The sequence below is a fragment of the Helianthus annuus genome, chromosome 4, assembly GCF_002127325.2.
Source record: "Helianthus annuus cultivar XRQ/B chromosome 4, HanXRQr2.0-SUNRISE, whole genome shotgun sequence".
Classification (NCBI taxonomy): domain Eukaryota; kingdom Viridiplantae; phylum Streptophyta; class Magnoliopsida; order Asterales; family Asteraceae; genus Helianthus; species Helianthus annuus.
In genome coordinates this window covers 200,635,164-200,655,125 of record NC_035436.2, presented here as the reverse complement: position 1 = coordinate 200,655,125, position 19,962 = coordinate 200,635,164, and the positions used below count along the sequence as shown (strand labels likewise).

At 35.6% G+C, this 19,962-nt stretch overlaps 1 protein-coding gene, 1 long non-coding RNA gene and 2 other non-coding genes across 5 annotated transcripts; all 4 read right to left on the bottom strand.

The window, feature by feature from the left end:
- Positions 1-6,985: 6,985 nt before the first annotated feature.
- On the bottom strand, positions 6,986-7,057 carry TRNAW-CCA. The gene has a single exon. It is a non-coding gene; the product is annotated as a tRNA-Trp (tRNA).
- A 1,498-nt stretch (positions 7,058-8,555) lies between these two features.
- On the bottom strand, positions 8,556-9,390 carry LOC110937901. The gene is made up of 2 exons (XR_002591107.2): positions 9,159-9,390; positions 8,556-9,068 (listed from the first exon to the last, which is right to left on the bottom strand). It is a non-coding gene; the product is annotated as an uncharacterized LOC110937901 (long non-coding RNA).
- A 1,164-nt stretch (positions 9,391-10,554) lies between these two features.
- Positions 10,555-10,626, bottom strand: TRNAW-CCA. The gene has a single exon. It is a non-coding gene; the product is annotated as a tRNA-Trp (tRNA).
- Positions 10,627-11,561: 935 nt separating this feature from the next.
- Positions 11,562-19,818, bottom strand: LOC110937900 (scopoletin 8-hydroxylase). Of its 2 annotated transcripts, none has more exons than XM_022180362.2 (3): positions 19,221-19,818; positions 15,307-15,655; positions 11,562-11,956 (listed from the first exon to the last, which is right to left on the bottom strand). In XM_022180362.2, exons 1-3 carry the CDS (start codon positions 19,721-19,723, stop codon positions 11,711-11,713), a joined length of 1,098 nt encoding a protein of 365 aa, XP_022036054.1. In that variant the 5' UTR covers positions 19,724-19,818; the 3' UTR covers positions 11,562-11,710. The 2 variants fall into 2 exon arrangements, with proteins under 2 accessions (XP_022036054.1, XP_022036055.1); XM_022180363.2 differs by having other exon boundaries at positions 11,562-11,925.
- Between the last annotated feature and the right edge of the window lie 144 nt (positions 19,819-19,962).

The window sequence follows — 19,962 nt, the reverse complement described above, 5'->3', positions numbered from 1 at the left end:
ATCGTTTTTATCGGGGAGTGGTCTAAAGAAAATGTCTTAAATCTAAATCGGATCCTAAGATGTTTTTTCCTTTGTTCGGGGTTGAAGGTTAACTTAGACAAAAGTACTTTGTTCGGGGCCGGGGTGTCGGAGGAGCACGTGGTGAATATGGCGAGTTCTATTCGGTGCAAAGCCGGTGAGTTTCCCTTTGATTTTCTTGGTATTCCTGTTGGCGCCAATATGAAAAGAATTAAGTTTTGGAAACCCATAGTGGATAAGTTTAATGTTAAACTTTCGGGTTGGAAAGCTAAAAGTTTATCTTTGGCGGGGAGGGTCACGTTAGCTAAAGCGGTGCTTGGGGCTCTTCCGATTTATTATCTATCATTGTTTAAGGCGCCTCTTGGAGTGATAAAGGAGCTAGAAAAAATTAGAAAAAACTTCGTGTGGGGTCTAAAGAATGGGAAGAGAAACATTAAATGGATCGATTGGGGTAAGATGGTGCGTCCTAAACGTCTTGGGGGTTTGGGCATTGGAGATATCCGGAATTTGAACTTAGCTCTCCTATCTAAGTGGTGGTGGAAATTTAAAGACAACAAAGGTGCCCTTTGGGTCCGGGTGGTGGAGGCGATTCATAAAGTGAAGAACAACTTCCTATCTTTCCCGCTTAATCGTAGAGTCGCCGGCATGTGGAAAGATATAAGAGGTATCGAGAAAGATTTTAGTGCGCTTGGTATGTCTCTTTTGAAAAATCTCAAAGGCGTGGTGGGGTCAGGGGACAAAATTTGTTTCTGGTTAGACAATTGGGTTGGGTCGGGGCCGTTGAAGGATCGTTTTAAATGTCTCTTTAAAGTAGCCCAAAATAAAGAAGCAAAAATTACGGATTTCATGGATGGTGCTGGGCAATTTTCTTGGTTGGGTGTATGGGCTCGTAATCTGCAGCAAGGTATGGAAAAGGATGCATTTGTTCAGCTTATCAATTTGGTGAACAATTATAATCTTCATAATGGACCGGATTATTGGGTCTGGGATAATAGCAACAATGATCCTTTAAAGGTTTCGAAGGTGAGAAATTTGTTATTTGATGCAGCGAAGAAAGATAACGATTTTTTATGGCCGTTTTGGAATAATTGGGTTCCGCCTAAAATTAATATTTTCGGGTGGAGGGCGTGTCTAAACAAGATTCCGGTTAAATTTAGCCTTGCTAAGAGAGGAGTCTTCATTCAAAACCGTTTATGTTCTAGATGCGGTTTGAGTGAAGAAACGGCGTTTCACCTTTTTTGGGACTGTTGGGTGTCTAAAGCCACTTGGTGGTGCATTCTTGTGTGGCTTAAGATTCCTTTCCCGTCTTCCGATGTCTCGTTGCAGCAAATTCTTGGAATTGTAGCAAATATGAAAGGGTCAAAGGATTGGAAAAAGGTTATAGAAGGGGTCCTTTTGGTTTCGACATGGGAGATATGGAAGGCAAGGAACGAAGCGACATTCAACAACAATCACATCCATTTCAATAGAACGGCGGACAACATTAAAGAAAATGCGTTTTACTGGATTACTAGTCGATCTAAATATGTAAACCTTAATTGGGCTAGATGGTGCGAATTTAATATCCGAGATGTAATTGTTTAACTGGGGTTCCAGTTTCTTGCTGGCCCTTTTTCTATATTTTATATAGAAGTTTCGCCGTTCAAAAAAAAAAAAAGATAGAGCATTATCTTCAAGTTGTGAAGACTGAGGTGATGAGTTCATCAGTTGATTGAGGAATCAAGTAGACATTCAGATACCCTTGATGCGATTACCAAATATCTCGATATGAGAAAATACATGGGATAGAAAGAGGCTGCAGTTTCTAACCAGAGCGAAAGAGAAAGAGGCCGGCCTCTGGTCCACCAACTATAGAGGTAACAAAGCTCGGTAAAGATGCTGTTGACTAATCTATGCAGGTAATGGTTGGATACTTTGACTCGGGTAACGATGCTTGGTGTTTTGCTGCTAGTATGGAAACTTTACAAAGCTCAAGAAGATGTGGTAGCATATTTTACACTTTTAGTTTGAATGTTTGGATTTAGTTGTTTTAATTTGGGTTATTTGATGGATGAACATTGGATGTTTGTTATGATTTTCAATTTATATAAATGGTTATATTTTTTAGTTCTTCTAGTAGGTTTAAATGGTAATAAAACAGCAGGTATTATGGATAAATGGCAAAATAGTGACAAAAAGGTGTTAAAAAGCGGTAGCAAAATGGTGACGGAAATTAGTAGTCGTAGCAAAATGGTGGCGAAAAGCGGTAGCAAAATCGTGACAAAATAGTAGCAGTAGCAAAATGGAGACAAAAAATAGTAGCAGTGACAAAAAGCAGTAGCAAAAGGGTGGCAAACAAACAATGGCAAAACCGTAGCAAAAAATAAAACGCTAGCAAATAGGTGGCAACAGGGCAACTGCCACGTTAGTTTTTTCTACCGAATTTTTTGTGGCAAAACGGTGGCAAAAGGGCAATTGCCACCGTTTTGCGACCGAAAATGTGGTAGCAAATACCTAATTTTCTAATAGTGGTTCGTGTCCGTTTGTGTTGCTCATTAAAAGATTTCTTTTATAATTTATTTATTTAACTAAACTTTTTATATTCTTTAATTCTTATTTATCTCCTTACTCAAATAAATAAAATAGGAAACTCTGTCTCCACCTTATTTATACACTGTTTCACTTTCTTTCTCATTATTCACATCGAAAAACACTAACGACCTTCTTTAACGATTGGGCTTTCAAGGTCTAGCGTCGCTCCCTCTCACCATCCACCTCTAGCCACCGTTGTCTTCGCCGATTTTATCTGTGGTCGTTTGTGTTCGTGAACACGTTCCTTTCCTTAATGAACGAGCATGAACATAAAATCTCGTTCGGTAGTCTATGAACCGTTCATGAACACATTATATCCTTAACGAACGAAAACAAATACGAACACGAACAAGTCCTTGTTCTTGTTCGTTCGGTTTGTTTACAGCCTTACTTCTAGATAACCCCACGATTTAAGAACCACCGTTCAGTTGCACCGATCTGAAATTTTTTACGTCAGGTTATTGAAATTTACCCGACCCGAACCGTCAAACCAACCCGAATCTTTTACGCCCGGTTATATGAAATTAGAGCATCTAAAAACAATAAACCTACTAAAAAGATTTCTCGGATCCGCGACTCTCAATTTGGTCTCCTTAAATACTATATTGGATCCATAAATTTAACAAAATTATGATAAAATAAAAAGTTATATTATAATTATTTTCTTATTACGAGTAATAGTTACAAACCAATATTATAGCTACAATTTTATTATTTTCTTACAACACAAACACAAACACAAACACAAACCACAAAACAGTATTTTAAGAGTATCTCAAGACTAAACAAAACATACACAACTGGATCGCTCACCTTATTACCAAATATCGGACATGAAAACATTGCAAAACACAAACACATTTTATTATTTCCGTTAACTTCTTGCTGGCCGTTTATGCTGTCTGATCGTCTCCGATCTCTGAAACATGAGCACCGCTATCACCGCCAGCGGTTGGTGGCTTTGGGCCTTTCGACTTTATATCCAGATTTTTACAAGCAATTTTAGCAAGCAGTTTTGCGGCCAACGGGATCCCATCACACCTGTTAAGCAATTCCTCTTTGATTTGTCCCAAATTATCATCCACCCTCTCATCGTCATCATATCCAACCGCGTTTTTAAATATCTTCCAGGTGATCTCGCGGTTGAGTGGCTCCATATACTGCAAACTAACTTCTTCTCCAAGCATATTTTTTAGCAGTTCCTTATCAGTGCTCGACGATACGACCGTTCCACCATACCCTTTTGGCAAAGCATATGCCAACTCCGCGCCCCAGTTCTCATCCAACCGGTCCTTTTGGGTCAATTCACAGAAGAATTTATCATCATTCCAAGCATCATCAAGAACTATTAGATACCTTGTGCCATTCAGTTGCAGCCTGAGAAGAAGGATCATTTTCTTGAGTCCACCTTTTCTTGCATCATCAATGAGTTCCTCTTCAATCCCCAAACAGTTCAACATCCTGACAAGAATCTCTTCTTTGTAGTACTCATTTTCGACTAGTTTCTCGAGTCCACCTTTTCTTGCATCATTAATGAGTTCCTCTTTAATAATCCCTAAACACTTCAACATCCTGACAAGACTCTCTTCTTTGTAGTACTCATTTTCGACTAGTTTCTTGAGTCCGCCGGCTTTTCTTGCATCATCAATGCGTTCGTCTTCAATCCCCAAACACTTCAAAATCCTGACAAGAATCTCTTCTTTGTAGTACTCATTTCCGACTTTTTCTTGCTTGGATAAACAGACCCATATCCTTGGAGAGAAATGTTGTTTCACAAAATCATTGCCAAAAAGTGTTTGACAAAGAGTTGTTTTTCCAATTCCGGAAATACCCACAACCCCAAACACCTTAAACGGAGCATCGGTGTTTCGCATGACAAGCTCTCTCACCATTGCCAACACCCTATGTTCAATACCATGAACTTTCCTTGGTTCATGCCTTGAACTCCACCTATAAACCTCTTTCGTGTGTCTTAGAAAAGTCTCGGGTTGTTCTTCATCATCATAACTACGACGAGACTCGTCAGTATCGCCTCTTTGACTGGATTCCGGATCACCACTGATATCTTTCTTCATCTTCCTCATGCTTTTCTTCATGTTCTCACAAGCTTCATAAACTTCTTTGGAGGCGAATGAGGTTTGGATCTTGGTAATCTGCTGCCATTCAGTCACCAAATTGTTGAGTGTATAAAGATTGCCCCTTCTTACACCCAACCAAACATGCTCCTTAGGTATTGAAGGGTTTCTTGTTTTTCGCAGATCGTTCAACAAACTCATTAATTCATTTTTAAACGAGTATGATTTGGCCACTAGATTCTTCGGCTCACCTAAATGATCAATGGCATCACCGATTTTTTCTACTAGATATCGGTCAATCTCATTATCTTCATTCTCTTGAGCCATTTTTGCCACTCACACAATAAAAATAATTTGAAAGATTGAAGTTTTATTGGAGGGAATGATGTATTTAAAAGGGTCCAGATGCTTTTCTTGCTGGAATTAAAAGGGAAAAAGAAGCCTTGGGATACCTCTTCTTTTTATCACTCTTTTCTTTATTAAATTGTACAAGTTAAGTTTTAGCATATGAAACATATACATATGTTTTGCAAGGAGTAAGCAAATCTTGATCACTAGGTTTAGATACTTGGTTGTGGATGGTAAGAGAGTAAGAGTGGCTGCGATGAAGTGTTTTTGGCAAACAACGACAAACAAGTCGCAGGCCGCCGTTTGTGGCAAAGACATTTGTGGCTACGGACGAGTTCAACAAGCTTAAAGAGCTGTTTTTAGACTTTGTAATAAATAACTTGTTTAATTAAAAAGTTGTAGAACATGACAATAATGTGAAAAATGTAAGAACCAACTTAAGGAGGAATTACTTAGGAAAAACCTTAGATAAACCGAACCTTTTAAATATTTTTAGAGATGTTTGCTAGTTTAAATTTTTATTCAGTTTCACATTACCTAAAACTAAAAAAGAGAACCCGAAACTTAACATAAAAAGAAAGCAAAAGATCAATCCAAGAATGAGTGCCAAGACTATTACACAAGATAGGAATAAATTTTTGATGCATTATCGTATTCTTTTTGCTTTGGAAAATTACCTTTGACGATTCATTAATAATGGACGGTCCTAAATTATAAGTTGAGCCGTCGTTAGAGATGGTGGTCAGTGGTCGCATTGCTGAGTCTGTCACGTCTTAGCGACGGTTTATATCGTTCGCTAATGCCCAGTTTTTTAGTAGTGATGTGAAGTTGTGAACCACATTTACCTGTCATATGTTAAACCAATTAACAACATGTAAATAGGTAAATATTTGAATCAAAAGCTATCTAAATATGTAATATTGTTTCACTTTATATACAAAGAATATACAAAGTCTGGTATTTTTTGTACATGTGAGTAGGGTTGCAAACGAACCGAACGAACACGAACAAGACCTTGTTCGTATTCGTTTGTTAAGAAATGTATGTGTTCGCGAACCGTTCGCGAACACTTATCGAACGAGATTTTATGTTCGTGTTCGTTTGTTAAGGAAATGAACTTGTTCGTGTTCGTTTGTGTTTGTTTGTTAATTTTAGGCAACGAACAAAAACAAACGTTGATGAAACAAATAAGCACAAACTAATGTTCGTGAACACAAATGGAAACAAACGAACACAAACAATCGTTCATGAGCAGAATATGTAATATACTGACACTTATTAGATATTTAATTTATCAGAATTTTGAAGTATTTAAATATATATAAAAACTAAAAACACTAATGAACTATCGAACACGTTACCGAACGTTCACGAACATAAACGAACGAACACAACCTTTGTTCATGTTTGTTCATTTAACTAAACAAATGAAATTTCTTGTTCGTGTTCGTTTGTTTAATAAACGAACGAACACAAACGAACTTCCCGTCGAACGGTTCATGAACTGTTCGCCGAACGTTTGGTTCGTTTGCAGCCCTACATGTGAGAGTAATTATAACTTTTTGTTTAAAAAATATGAAAGCTTAACTTGATATATACCATGATGTTGTTAAAAACAACACATAATAATACAAAGTTTTGTAAAACTCGGATAACACAACCATTGTACCATGTAATCGTGTATGCTATGATTAATGTAGGAGTTATGGCATGGAATGTAACCTGTAGAGAACCATGAAACGCGATTAGGCTCCACCCGTACTTCCCCAGACGAGCACACCTCGCTTCGTTATATTTCTACGCCAACATACAAGAAACAAGTCATATAACTTAGTTATGACATTTTGACTTAACATGAGTTGGGCATTTTATCAAACAGTTTGAGTGCATTATCCAACAACCCATGCTACCAAAAACCATACCCATAGATATTAAAAATTGCATAAAAAAAAAAAAAAAAATCCAAGATGATTTGAACCTGACGTGAATCGAACACGCAACCTTCTGATCTGGAGTCAGACGCGCTACCATTGCGCCACAGATCCTGATGTTCTGAATAGCTGTTTTAATTTACTTCTTGTTATTTTAACTCCAGATCGACCAAACGGACACCAAATTTAAATTTGCGGTGTTAGGTTAAGCTTATAGGATTTATTCACGATGGGCCGGCCTAGATGGGTCAAACAAAAATTGGCTCGGTTAATGAAGTCACGGTCCAATAAGTTTATTTAGCTTTCAAACTTTGGATGTTGCCTATGTTCCAAGTCTATAATATAAGGATACGAGTTATAGTAAAAATGACAAATAGTATAGTATGTTTAGTGTCCATTTGACAACCTCTGAATGATTAAGTGCTGAACCAGTAAAAGGTCTGAACCATTAAGTGATGAACCGGTAATAGGTCTGAACCATTAAGAGTCAATATAATGTTTAACCATTCAGAGGCAAATGTCTGACCAATTCATATTAGAGGTCTTAACCATTCAGACTCAGTATAATGGTTAACCATTTAGAGGCAAATGTCTGAGCCATTTATACATTTGCTTATGAAACAAACAGTCTGAACCATTAAGTGTTGAACCAGTAAGATGTAAGAGCCTCATTAAGAGGTAAACAAACAGGACCTAATTTGCAAACAAACATGTATATAAATAGATGATATGTATCTTTGTAATTGCGAGTGTAAAATACAAAAGGACTGTTGTGGTGTCGTCACAAAATCTTTGTGTTAGTGATGGCATGTAATACTGATTGTTCCAGTAATTGGTATCAGAGCTAATTGTAATCATTATTAATCAATCGAGGTGAATAAGCAGTTGAAGGTGTGATAAGTGGGAGTGCAACATCAAGCTTAATCAAGAGGAGTCGGTTGATTTGGGTAGAATAACCAAGTAGATGCCGCAGCCAAACAGAAAGCAATCGAGGAGTTTAATTGATTGTAATCTTTATCGTAATGATATCAAAACTAACGAAATTTGGTATCTTGTCAGCTGAGCTTCGAACCATATGACTGGAGTTTGTTGTCATTTCTCGGAGATTGACTCTTAACATAAATAGGTTGGTGAAATTTGGCGATGGCCCGTTGGTAAAATCAAAAGAAGGGGATTAATTATGTTCGATTGCAAGAACGGTGTCACCAATGTCTACTATATACCGAAATTATGTATGGTAACATCTCGAGCGGCAGGCAATTATTGAAGACCGGTAGTAAGATTATCATTGTACATGAATCGCGATTAGGCTCCACCCATACTTCCCTACACAAGCACACTTATCTTCGTTTTTATTTCTTAGCCGACATATTATATAATCATACAAAAAGTAACTTGGGTTACCTCTTTTGTTTAATAGTCGCGTCTCTTAGAAAATCGCATCCGTTGGAAAATTATTTAAGAATATATAATTGGCAAATAAAGACTGCATTCTAAAATGAAAGGCTGTAACGATTAAAGCACCACATTCTAAAAGTGACGTTTGAGAACAAAAGAACACATCGTCGGAAATTTGTAGCGGTGGTCACACCGTTATAGTCACACGGTTATGGAACCAATAAAAAACAAGAACACCCGTCGGAACTTTACAGCAGCGGTTACAACGTTATGGAATCAATGGAAACAATAGAACAAATCCATACCGACGCACCGTTTGAAAAAAAGAAAAAAAAACCGACGCGTTATGAATATGAATACGGGGACGCACCGTGTGAAGTAATCAACGTTTAAAACCGCCACATTTCACCGGGTCACCGTTTTCTGTCAACCATAATGACACCAATTGTTGTCCCGCCACAGTTACTTTAACCGTTCCCACCGTTTCTTTCCCCCCATTAACAATTCCCGACAACCACCACGTTTAACTATTCCATCTTTAACCGTCATTTACCGTGATGACTTCACAGTTATAACCAAACCGCTGCGTCTCCTTCAACAGCCCTTCCCCCGTCGTCTGCCACCATTTCACACCGTATATAACCCCCACCGTTACATTTAGAAACTCAATTAATCACTTTGAAACCGAAACTCCAAAGGCCGCCAACCAATCAGCTATTTTGAACATCTACACAGAAATATCAGAAAAGTGATTCATTGAATCTCAGTTTTACTCCGACAAAGAACAAAGATTCAAGACGTAATCGGAGAAACCCACCCTACCGGCCCCTCTCTCTCTTTCCAGATCCGGATCATTTGTGTTGCCATCGCCGATGATTTGCCACCCATATCTCTATTCGCCGGAAATAACGATCCGAAATCACGTCAAAGGGTGAGTCGTCGTTACTAATTCTGAAAGATTTATGTTTGTCTGTTGGTAGAGAGAGAGATATTTTGGGGGAGTGTGGTCGTGTCTATGGATAACCAACCTCTCATGATAAATTATATAACTATTTGTTCAATCTTTAAGCATAAAATGTGACCCTTTCACTTAACATATATTATATATTGTAATGTAATTACAAATTTAAATAATCATACTTTGATAGTTTACAGATAAAGTGTTTATTTTATGTAATTAGAGTATTCCTCGAGAACTCTCAAAAAGATTTAGGTCTAAGGCGACAAAAATAATTGGGTTCAAAGTTATGGTTAAGGGGAAATGATTTAAAAACATAAAACTTTGGTGGTGGAGAGCCAAGACTAGAACTTGAGGTCTTTACATTATCTTGAGATGGTTTTTTCACTCCACTACCAACACTTTTTTGCATAATAAATAGATGCATATATTGAATATATAATTTAGTATATATATAAAAGCTAATAAAAATCTTTCAGGTCCTTTAAAAATTTGGGCCTCGAATGTCGACACGGGTTGGCCGAGCCTATATATAATAATAATAATAATAATAGAGTAATTATTTGAATAGTTTGACATAAAATTTATATAATAATTACGGAATACAGAAAAATCAAAGACTTTTATGTTTGATTTTTTGTGAATTTAAAATTGTGTCTTTCACAATTAGGTTGTTGAAAACTGTGAAAGGAGTCTATGGTTTTGATTTTTACCGTGGCAATTTGTCTGTCATAGTTACTATTTTTTTTTATTAAAGTTGATAAATCTAATTTTAATTTATATTTATAGATCTGTGTATTAGCATATGTATCAAACATGACATTTGTGTGATATAATTGTTGGTTGAGTAAGTATATTTGTTTGATATGAACGTTTATTGTCTTTCCATGAAACGGTGGATGAATGTTGTGCTCTCATTCTATACGTATAATATTTTAAAATGTAATTTATATTTGTTTTTCGTAAAATGTACTTACTAATAACTTTAATAATTAACATCCCGCCGTAACACGCGGGTAGCGTTAACTCGTAACTATACAAGAACCAAGTCATATAAGTTATCGACAAAAATGAGTTGGGCATATTAGCAAACAGCTTGAGTGCGTTAGTCATCCAACAACCCATGCTAATCTTGGAGCATGACCACAATAATCAGTGACCTGAAAGAACCAATGAAATGCTCAAATCCAATTGCAACCAAAAAAATGAACCCACAGATTATTAAAACTGCAAAAAAGACAGGACCAACAGGGTTTGAACCTGACGTGAATCGAACACGCAACCTTCTGATCTGGAGTCAGACGCGCTACCATTGCGCCACAGATCCTGTTGTTTTAAAACATAAAAGTCTCTTCCCATGATACCTATTCGTCAAAGTCAAGTCAACGACGTCAGAATATGCCAAAGGCATAGTCAAGAAAATAAATAAAAAAGTATGTTTAACAAGATGATTGAAACTTTGAAAGGCTCACCCAACATGGATAGTATATAAAAAGACGTGACCGGCATGATAATATAAAGGTTATAAAAGATTTGAGAAACCAATGCTTGGGTTTGGTTTGGTTATGATACTTTTAATAACCGGTATTTGTTTGTTGGTTGATTATATATTTGTACCAACGGTGTTGAACCGACACTAAAACTTACGTTTATGTTTTTTTTCAATCTTTTATAACTAAGTTTGTTGGAGAATTTTATAACACTTATCTTATTATAACATATTAGTTGACGTTTATTCATTTTAATAAAATTAAATCTATTGTTACTATTTTATTTGGTACAAGATATATTAGATTATTAAATTAAATCATCCACATCTAAACTGAACAATATTTTTTAAAAAACATCATAAACATTATGATAATCTAAAAACCAGAACATGAGTTATACGTTCGGTTTTAGCTTAAGAAGCCATAAGTTAAATGTGCATGTTATCCGTTTCATAAACCACATATTAGCTTGGTTGAAATTGTTTAAACACGTTTTTATTCGTATCATTAATTAATGTGTTACCCATTTATGACCCGAGTCTACTAGCTCAAACCTTAACTCGTTTAACTATCTTGTTGAGTAATGTTGTGTTCACCGATCATGTCATAAATTTTCAATCTCTAAATAACATAAATAGTTCCTTAATAATTTGGATTTCCTAAAAGCAGAGAGATATTAATTTTGCGTTAATTTGATTTTATTCACTGTGTAGTTCAACATTTCTTCATGATTAAGTTGAATAATTAAACACCAACACAAATTAAACAAGAACTTTTTTTATTTATTCGGTTGCATATAAAATAAGAAAACCTAAAAAAAGTCTTTCACATAGGTTCGCTTTCAGTGTTACAAAGTCTTTTATTACACACAAAATAGTCCTTTTAAGTTTCAACATAAAATAGGATGGTTAGCTTTTCATCCTATTCCATTGATGCAAACTCAAGAGACTTCTTTCCATCAAGAGATTTCTCAAAGTAGCTTTTCAAGTACTCCCCATAAACGACTTCCTTATATCGAGCCACCCCGTCTCTAGCAACAATCTCAGGAAACGGTCCAAATTTTGTTGTGGGCAGTGGGCCATTGAATATTGGGACCGCAACTCTTGACACAGTGTTCGTAGTCCGCACTCTATGTTCTGCACTTTGGTACCTCCCATTGCTTAAAATCTAACATAAATTTGGGTATATTGATGTGAGAGATAATGTGTGTGTGTGTGTATATATATATAGGGGAAAGATGTATAGAAAACCCACTTTAATTTAGAAAACCCGGGAAACTCAAAGCTCCCGATGTTTTTTTATCTTGAAAAAATTTACACATGTTATATACATGTTTTTAAGGGTTTTGGGCAAAAAAAATAAAAAAGGCGCCGAGTAGATATTTAAAAAAAAATAAACAAGTTTTGGTGTAACACATGTTACATTCATCTGACATATTTGTAACATGTGTTACACCAAAACTTGTTTATTTTTTTTAAAAATATCTACTCGGCGCTTTTTTGATTTTTTTTTGCCCAAAACCCTTAAAAACATGTATATAACATGTGTAAATTTTTTCAAGAAAAAAAAAACATCGGGAGCTTTGAGTTTCCCGGGTTTTCTAAATTAAAGTGGGTTTTCTATAGATACTTACATTATATATATATATATATATATATATATATATATATATATATAAGCTCTTTTGTTAACTAACTTTATATCTATTATTATTTATTTTATCATATTATTTTTAGGTTCGTTAGTAATTATTTTGTCGAATATTAAGATAGTAACCAAGGTCTTATCATTATTACTTATCATTATTACTAGGTTAGAACCTCGTGTAATACACGGGTTGAATAAATGCAATTTTAAATACCAAATAATAAAAAAAAAATTATCTTAAAAAACCTCGTTTATTACACAGGTTGAATAATAATCAAATAATATATCTTCAAAATTCTCGTTTATTACATGAGTTGAATAAATGTAATTTTATATATTAAATAATAAAAAAATTACATCTTTAAGAATCTCGTGTATTGTATGGGTTAAGTAAATTTAATTTTATATATTAAATAAAGAAAAAAGTTAAATTTTTAAGAACCTCATGTATTGTATGGGTTGAGCACATGTAATTTTATATACCGATCAATAAAAAATTATATGTTGTTATATCTTTATAAACTCTGTGTATTATAAAACCTTTGGACTAAACTGACAAAATAACTCAAACCACAGGGACTAAAATGACATTTAACTCTTTACATTATATTAATTTATATTTAGTGTAGTCTTTTGTTAATTTCAAGATAAATAATTTTGATATCTAATAAATATTTCAAAAGAGTATATTATATTCTATACAAATTGTTTAAATTTATTATTAAATTTTATTTTATAATTATCTTTTAATTAATATTAATTATAATTAAGTCGGAGATAGAGATGTCTCCAGTGAATGACATGTGTCCCTTTATTGGTTTCTTTTATTATATAGATTAAATGGCCAACTTTATCATGGGAAAAGATCAAATAAGAAGTTTATTTTGGCTAGGAAGTGTAGAAAACAATAGGATTAGGACATGTGGCAACATTTAAAATAAAGAAAAAGAGTATTTTAGTCAATCCAACCCTTTATTCTTCCTTTTTGAAAACCCAGTAACTTTAAAACCCACCATTTTCAAAACCCACCATCTTCAACCATTTATTTACTTTCTATCTCAATAATCACTACATTATAGTGCGATTTTCATCACCAATCAATGATTCAAACACCCGATCAACGTGTTCTTCAGCTTTTTTTTGAAGAAAACCCAGTTAAATTTCATACAAAATCTCGTTTTTTCCGGTGATTTTGAAGATAATTACTCGATCCGTTCGATTCGAGGGCTGATAAGTGTTTCAATCATTCAAAAATCGTCAATTGTTGAAGAAATCACTTCGATCCATGTAAGAAATTCTTTAATTTCATTTTTACGATATGGGTTTTTGATTTAGTCATTGTATTTTACGATCTTGGCGGGGGTCCGGGGGCAGCGCCCCTAGTAGCGGGGTCCCAGGGGCGGCAACCCCTGGCAGGGTCCAAGGGGCAGAGCCCCTGGCTGGGGTTGACAGCACAGACAATTCACAGCACAGACAAAACTATTGTCATGGTTCAATGCGTTTTAGAAAGAACACTTTCTTTGGTGTTTTTAGGCAATTGCGCTTTAGAACTAAAACATTTTTATGTGTTTTCTGGCCATTGCGTTTTAGAAAAACACATTCTTGAAGTGTTTTTGGTGCATTGTGTTTTAGATAAAAACACTTTTTTAGGTGTTTTCAGTCCATTGCGTTTTACATAAAACATTTTCTTTTGTTTTTTTAGCAATTGCGTTTTAGAATGAGTCATTTTTAAGTGTTTTCTGGCCATTGCGTTTTACAAATAAGACATTTTTTTGTGTTTTTGGTGCATTGCGTTTTAGGTAAAACATTTTTTTATGTGTTTTCAGTCCATTGCGTTTTAGAAAACAGACATTTTAAGTGTTTTCTGGCCATTGCGTTTTAGAAATAAGACATTTGTATGTGTTTTTTGTGTATTGCGTTTTAGGTAAAACACATTTTTATGTGTTTTCAGTCCATTGCATTTTAGAAAACAGATATTTTAAGTGTTTTCTGACCATTGCGTTTTAGAAATAAGACATTTGTATGTGTTTTTTATGCATTGCGTTTTAGGTAAAATTTTTATGTGTTTTTAGTCCATTGCGTTTTAGAAAGTACATTTTCTTTTAAGTTTTTAGGCTATTGCGTTTTAGAAATAAGACATTTCTTTGTGTTTTCTGGCCATTGCGTTTTACAAATAAGTCATTTCTTTGTGTTTTTGGTGCATTGCGTTTTAGAAAAATGACATTTTTTAGGTTTTTTTTTTCAGTGCGTTTTACGTAACTAGGGGTTTTTCTATTGCGTTTTACGCAACTGGGTTTTAATTTTTTTTAAATATAGCAATAGTATACTCGTTTTAAAGATAAAAAACGCTCGTTTTTTGGTGCAATTTTTATAAAAAAATAATGTCGTATGAAAGAGTTATTAACGTTTAAAAAATGGGGGGGGGGGGAATTGGAGTAGAGAAAAACTATTGGCTTGGATTGACTAGAATGCCCCTTAACAAACTCACACGCCTCTTTTCTTCCCTTCAATTTCCCTGATTTAATCTTAGCCCTTGATTAACTAAATGGATGGTCAAGATCACTTCGTAGCCTGTATCTCCACCCACTTTATCATTATTATTATTATTATTATTATTATTATTATTATTATTATTATTATTATTATTGTGATCTCTTTATTTATTCAATACACAGAAAATATTTTTATCAATACGTTTTGCAAATCAATCTATCATCATCATCATCATACTTAATAAATCCTATCAATAGCAATAGCAAAGTTAAGGTAGGATCTGAGGAAGGTAAAATGTAAACAGTTTTACCTCTACCCCGTAGTAATAGAGAGGCTGCTTCCGGTAAATAATTATGTGGATGAAAATTTATATATACCTGTAGTGAATCACCAACGTTCATGACCAAAGCACCATGCACAGGTGGAATCTCAACCCACAGTTCATTTCCGGGTGATGCATGATCCGGTTCAGCTTTTCTCACGTATAATCCACCGATGTTGTCTTGTAGAAGCACCGTCAGCATGCCGGCATCTGAGTGCCTTCCTATGCCGACGGTTAGCTCGGGGTTTGGGCAGGGAGGGTAGAAGTTGAGGTTAACCGTATTAAAACCTGTTAGTTCATGGAATCTTGAATCACCTACCTTCACACCAAGGTTGTTGATGAGTGCTTGTAGTAGCTTTTGTACCATCTCTGATGTTGTCTTTATGAACTCCAGCACCACTTCTCTATATAATACAAGAAACCAATTTAATTATATGGTAACTCTTAACCCAAGTGATCGAGTTGGCTCATCTTTTCTTTCTAAGAGCAAAATCAATTACTAGAATAATTTGGATTACATGTTAAATTACAAAATTGTGTCATGAACCCCAACACAACTTATTTAACCTAAAAATAAGTTATGTATATTTTTTTTGGTTGCATAAAAAAAACTTTAAGAAACATATATAATATACATATTATGGGTATGTTTGGCAAAAGTAGCTGCTGGCTGGTAGCTGGAAGCTGGTAGCTGGTGGCTGGAAGCTGGTGGCTGGAAGCTGGTAGCTGTAGCTGGTAGCTAGTAGCTGTAGCTTTTTAGATATATTTGGTGTTTGGTAGAGTAGCTGGAGCTTTTAATAAAATGTATAAAATTACCAAAATGGACATAACTAAAAATTTAGAAAGTTGGTGCATTAAAATGTTCCTTATTTTTAGAGGTTAAAATAGTCATTTTTCCCTAAAAGCTTGTAGCTCCTTCTAAACGCTACTAGGGGTATGTTTGGCAAAAGTAGCTGGTGGCTGGTAGCTGAAAGCTGAAAACTGATAGCTGGTGGCTGGAAGCTGGTAGCTGTAGCTGGTAGCTAGTAGCTGTAGCTTTTTAGATATATTTGGTGTTTGGTAGAGTAGCTGGAGCTTTTAATAAAATGTATAAAATTACCAAAATGGACATAACTAAAAATTTAGAAAGTTTGTGCATTAAAAAGTTTCTTATTTTGAGAGGTTAAAATAGTCATTTTTCCCTAAAAGCTTGTAGCTCCTTCTAAACGCTACTAGTAGTAGCGTTCAACCAAAAGCTTCAAGCTTCTAACCTAAAAGCTTAAAGCTCCTTCAACCAAACAAGACTTTTTATTAAATAGGAGCTTTTTCTTAAAAGCTTAAAGCTAGAAGCTCATAAAAGCTCCATACCAAACATACCCTAGTAGTAGCGCTCAACCAAAAGCTTCAAGCTTCTAATCTAAAAGGTTAAAGCTCCTTCAACCAAACAAGACTTTTTATTGAGTAGGAGCTTTTTCTTAAAAGCTTAAAGCTATAAGCTCCTAAAAGCTCCTAAAAGCTCCATGCCAAACATACCCTATACCAACTTACTAATTAGAGCTTATTGATTTTGGCGTAAAAATATCCAAATAGTTTCTAAATTTAAGTTATTACATAAAACACAATTTATAATAATAATAATAATAATAATAATAATAATAATAATAATAATAATAATAATAATAATAATAATAATAATAAAAGTAATAACAACAACAATAATAATAAAGTAAACAAATAGGTTAAATAGCTCAACCTACCAACCCACCTAGTTAAAACGAACACAACATGATTAGGCGTTTAGCCAAACGTGCTCATGTGTCAACCTGACACTGACCCAAACAGTTTAGACTAAACCTAAGACTTATGAATTCGTGTTGTGTTTATGTGTTATATCAGAATATTAAATATTGATGGTTAATTAATTTTGCATATTATTATATTTTATGATAAATATAGTTTGTTTTAGTAGTTTTTAAAAAATGAAAGTAAAATAATTTATCGTTTATGATGAATTTGAATTAAATAGAATTTATTCGAATTCGGGTTTCGAATACAAATCGAATCGAATACGAATTCAAGTAAAAAATAAAAATTTGAAAAATTTGGTATTCGATTTGATGAACACCCCTAACCTCAGCATATGGCGCTCCAGAACACTGCCCCTCCACCGTCAAAGGAGGTCATTATTGATGACATAGCCATGGTTTTGGTGAGCGTTTAGGGGGACCACTTTTCAAGAGCCAATCATATTTTTTTCTTGTTTGCTTTTTTTTTTCTTATTAATGGATAGAGGGGATTTATGTGGCTTTATCCCACTGTATGGTAGTTAGTAGAGGGGGCAATCTTGACCCAAAGCCTTCCAAATGGGTCAGTTTGGGTTGGTTTTAAAATTATATGGGTTGGTTTGGGTAAGATATTTTAACTAAATGGGTCACAATGGGTCACTTGAAATTCCACCTTGTTATTTTCGGGTCAAAGCGGGTCGACAACATTAAATAAATGGGTCGATGTGGGTTAGTGTCTTAAAGAAACGGGGAAGGTTTTGGGTCGGAATGGGTTTCGAGCAGGCACAAGTATTAGCACGAGACGGGTTACGGCACGAAACGGGTTTTAGATCGGAACGAGTTCAGTTCAAATTGTGTTTCGGGCCGAGACGGGTTTCGGCACGACGCAGGTTTTGGATCGGAACGGGGTCGGTTCGGTCGGGTTTCGGGCCGACACGGTTTCTGCACGGGACGGGTTTCGGATCGCAACGGGTTTTGTGCCGACACGAGTTTCCGCACGAGACGAGTTTCGGGTCGGGACGAGTTTCGTACTGTTTCGAATCGACCGTTTCATCGCGTACCGTTTCGACGCGTACCGTTTCAACCAGTACCGTTTCGAATCGAATCGAACCGTTTCGACCCGCACCGTTTTGAATCAAACCGTTTCGACGCGAACCGTTTCGACCCGTACCGTTTCGAATCGAACCGTTTCGACCCGTACCGTTTCGAATCAAACCGTTTCGACGCGTACCTTACGTAATACGTATGCGTGTAATACGGTTCCAATTCGCGAATTCGCTCCATCAATTCAGCGCATCATGCTATTCAATTCTGCGAATTTCCTGCATCAATTCATTGAATTTCCTTTTTCAATTAATTCACTAAATTTCGTTCGCCATAATAGCGAATTTTTAGGGTCAATACGTACATGGGTGTTGGTAAGAAATTCTTGTTGACGTTCTCTTCTTTCATAATCATTAGTTCATTTAGTTAAAATATAAAACAGAAACAGTTGATAGTTTTGTTACCGATCATAAACTTCATTACTACATATGCTGTTAGTTCTTATTATAAAGCTGCTGATCATGAACTTCATTACTACGCTGCTAGTTGTTGTTAATAGCAAAAATTAAAAAACTGAAAGAGTCTATATGCTGATAAAAAAAACAGATCTTTTGACTTCTTATTATGAAGTTGTTAATCATGAATTACTTCATCTTTGTTATACAGTCAGTCTATGTATCATCTCTATGTATTATAAAAATGTACAACTGTATAACAATTGTACAATCTCTCTTTTTTTTTAAAGAAAGCAATTTTTAACCAACCCGACACGACCCGAAACCCGTTCTGACCCGACAAAATTGCCCCTGATGTACAACCTCCCTCTTTTATTAAAGAAAGCAATTTTTAACTGACCCGACCCGACCCGAAACCCGTTCCGACCCCCACCCGTTTCGACCCGGACCCATTCCGACCCGAACCCGTTCCAACCCGAACCCGTTTCGACCCGAACCAAAACAACCCTTTTTTGTAATTGACCCGTTTTGACCCGAACCCGTTTTGACCCGAACCCGTTTTGACCCATGACCCGACCCGAACCGACCCGTTTGCCAGGTCTAGTAGTTAGCTATAAAACACTCTAATGTAGCGTGATAAAGCACCACCATATATCTCAACGAAGAGAGTAGAAAAGTGAAAAAATATTGTACTTTAGGATTCTTACTTGCAATCATTAGGCCAAAGCTCACGAGCTTCAGCATCATTAGTATATGTCATAGTAACAAAGTCTCTCCACTCCCAAGCCTTCTCATTCTCAGGAACAAAGCTAGTACCATACTGGACCAAGGGAGTAGGACTAACCCCCTTGAGATACACAACCTTCTTTTCAACCGGTTGTCCGAAAAACTGGTGAGCCACAACTTTAAGCGACTCAAGCAGTTCCAATGGCACTCCATGGTTAACCACCTGGAAGAACCCGAGAGTTTCGGATGCATGGGCGATGGCCTTCACCACTTGCTCATGGTTGGGACCATCAAACTCAGATAGATCAATGATCAGGTTTTCATGTGAACCAGCAGCCTGTTTATTGTTGATTCGGTGGTGCGGTGGCTGGATGTATCGATCGGGTACCTCGGTAAGGCCCAAGTCCACTAGACCTTTGACACCATTCCCTTCTTTCACTACAAAGTTGAAGAGTGAATTCTCATCATTGAAGCTTGGAGCCATTTTAAAATTAAAATGTGCTTCTCGAATTTTATGATTGTGTGTTTCCTAGTATATATCACTAACATGCCTATATAGTCTTTCTTGGGTGCTGGTCATGAAAGACAACTTTTTTTTTACCCTTTCAATTATCTAGGTATTTGATAAGGTTGGTCAGCTTGCTGAACATATCCTTTCCTGTTCATTTAGCTTTAAATTTGTTGGTATGCATATAGACATAATTTTGTTTCTATTTTGAGTTT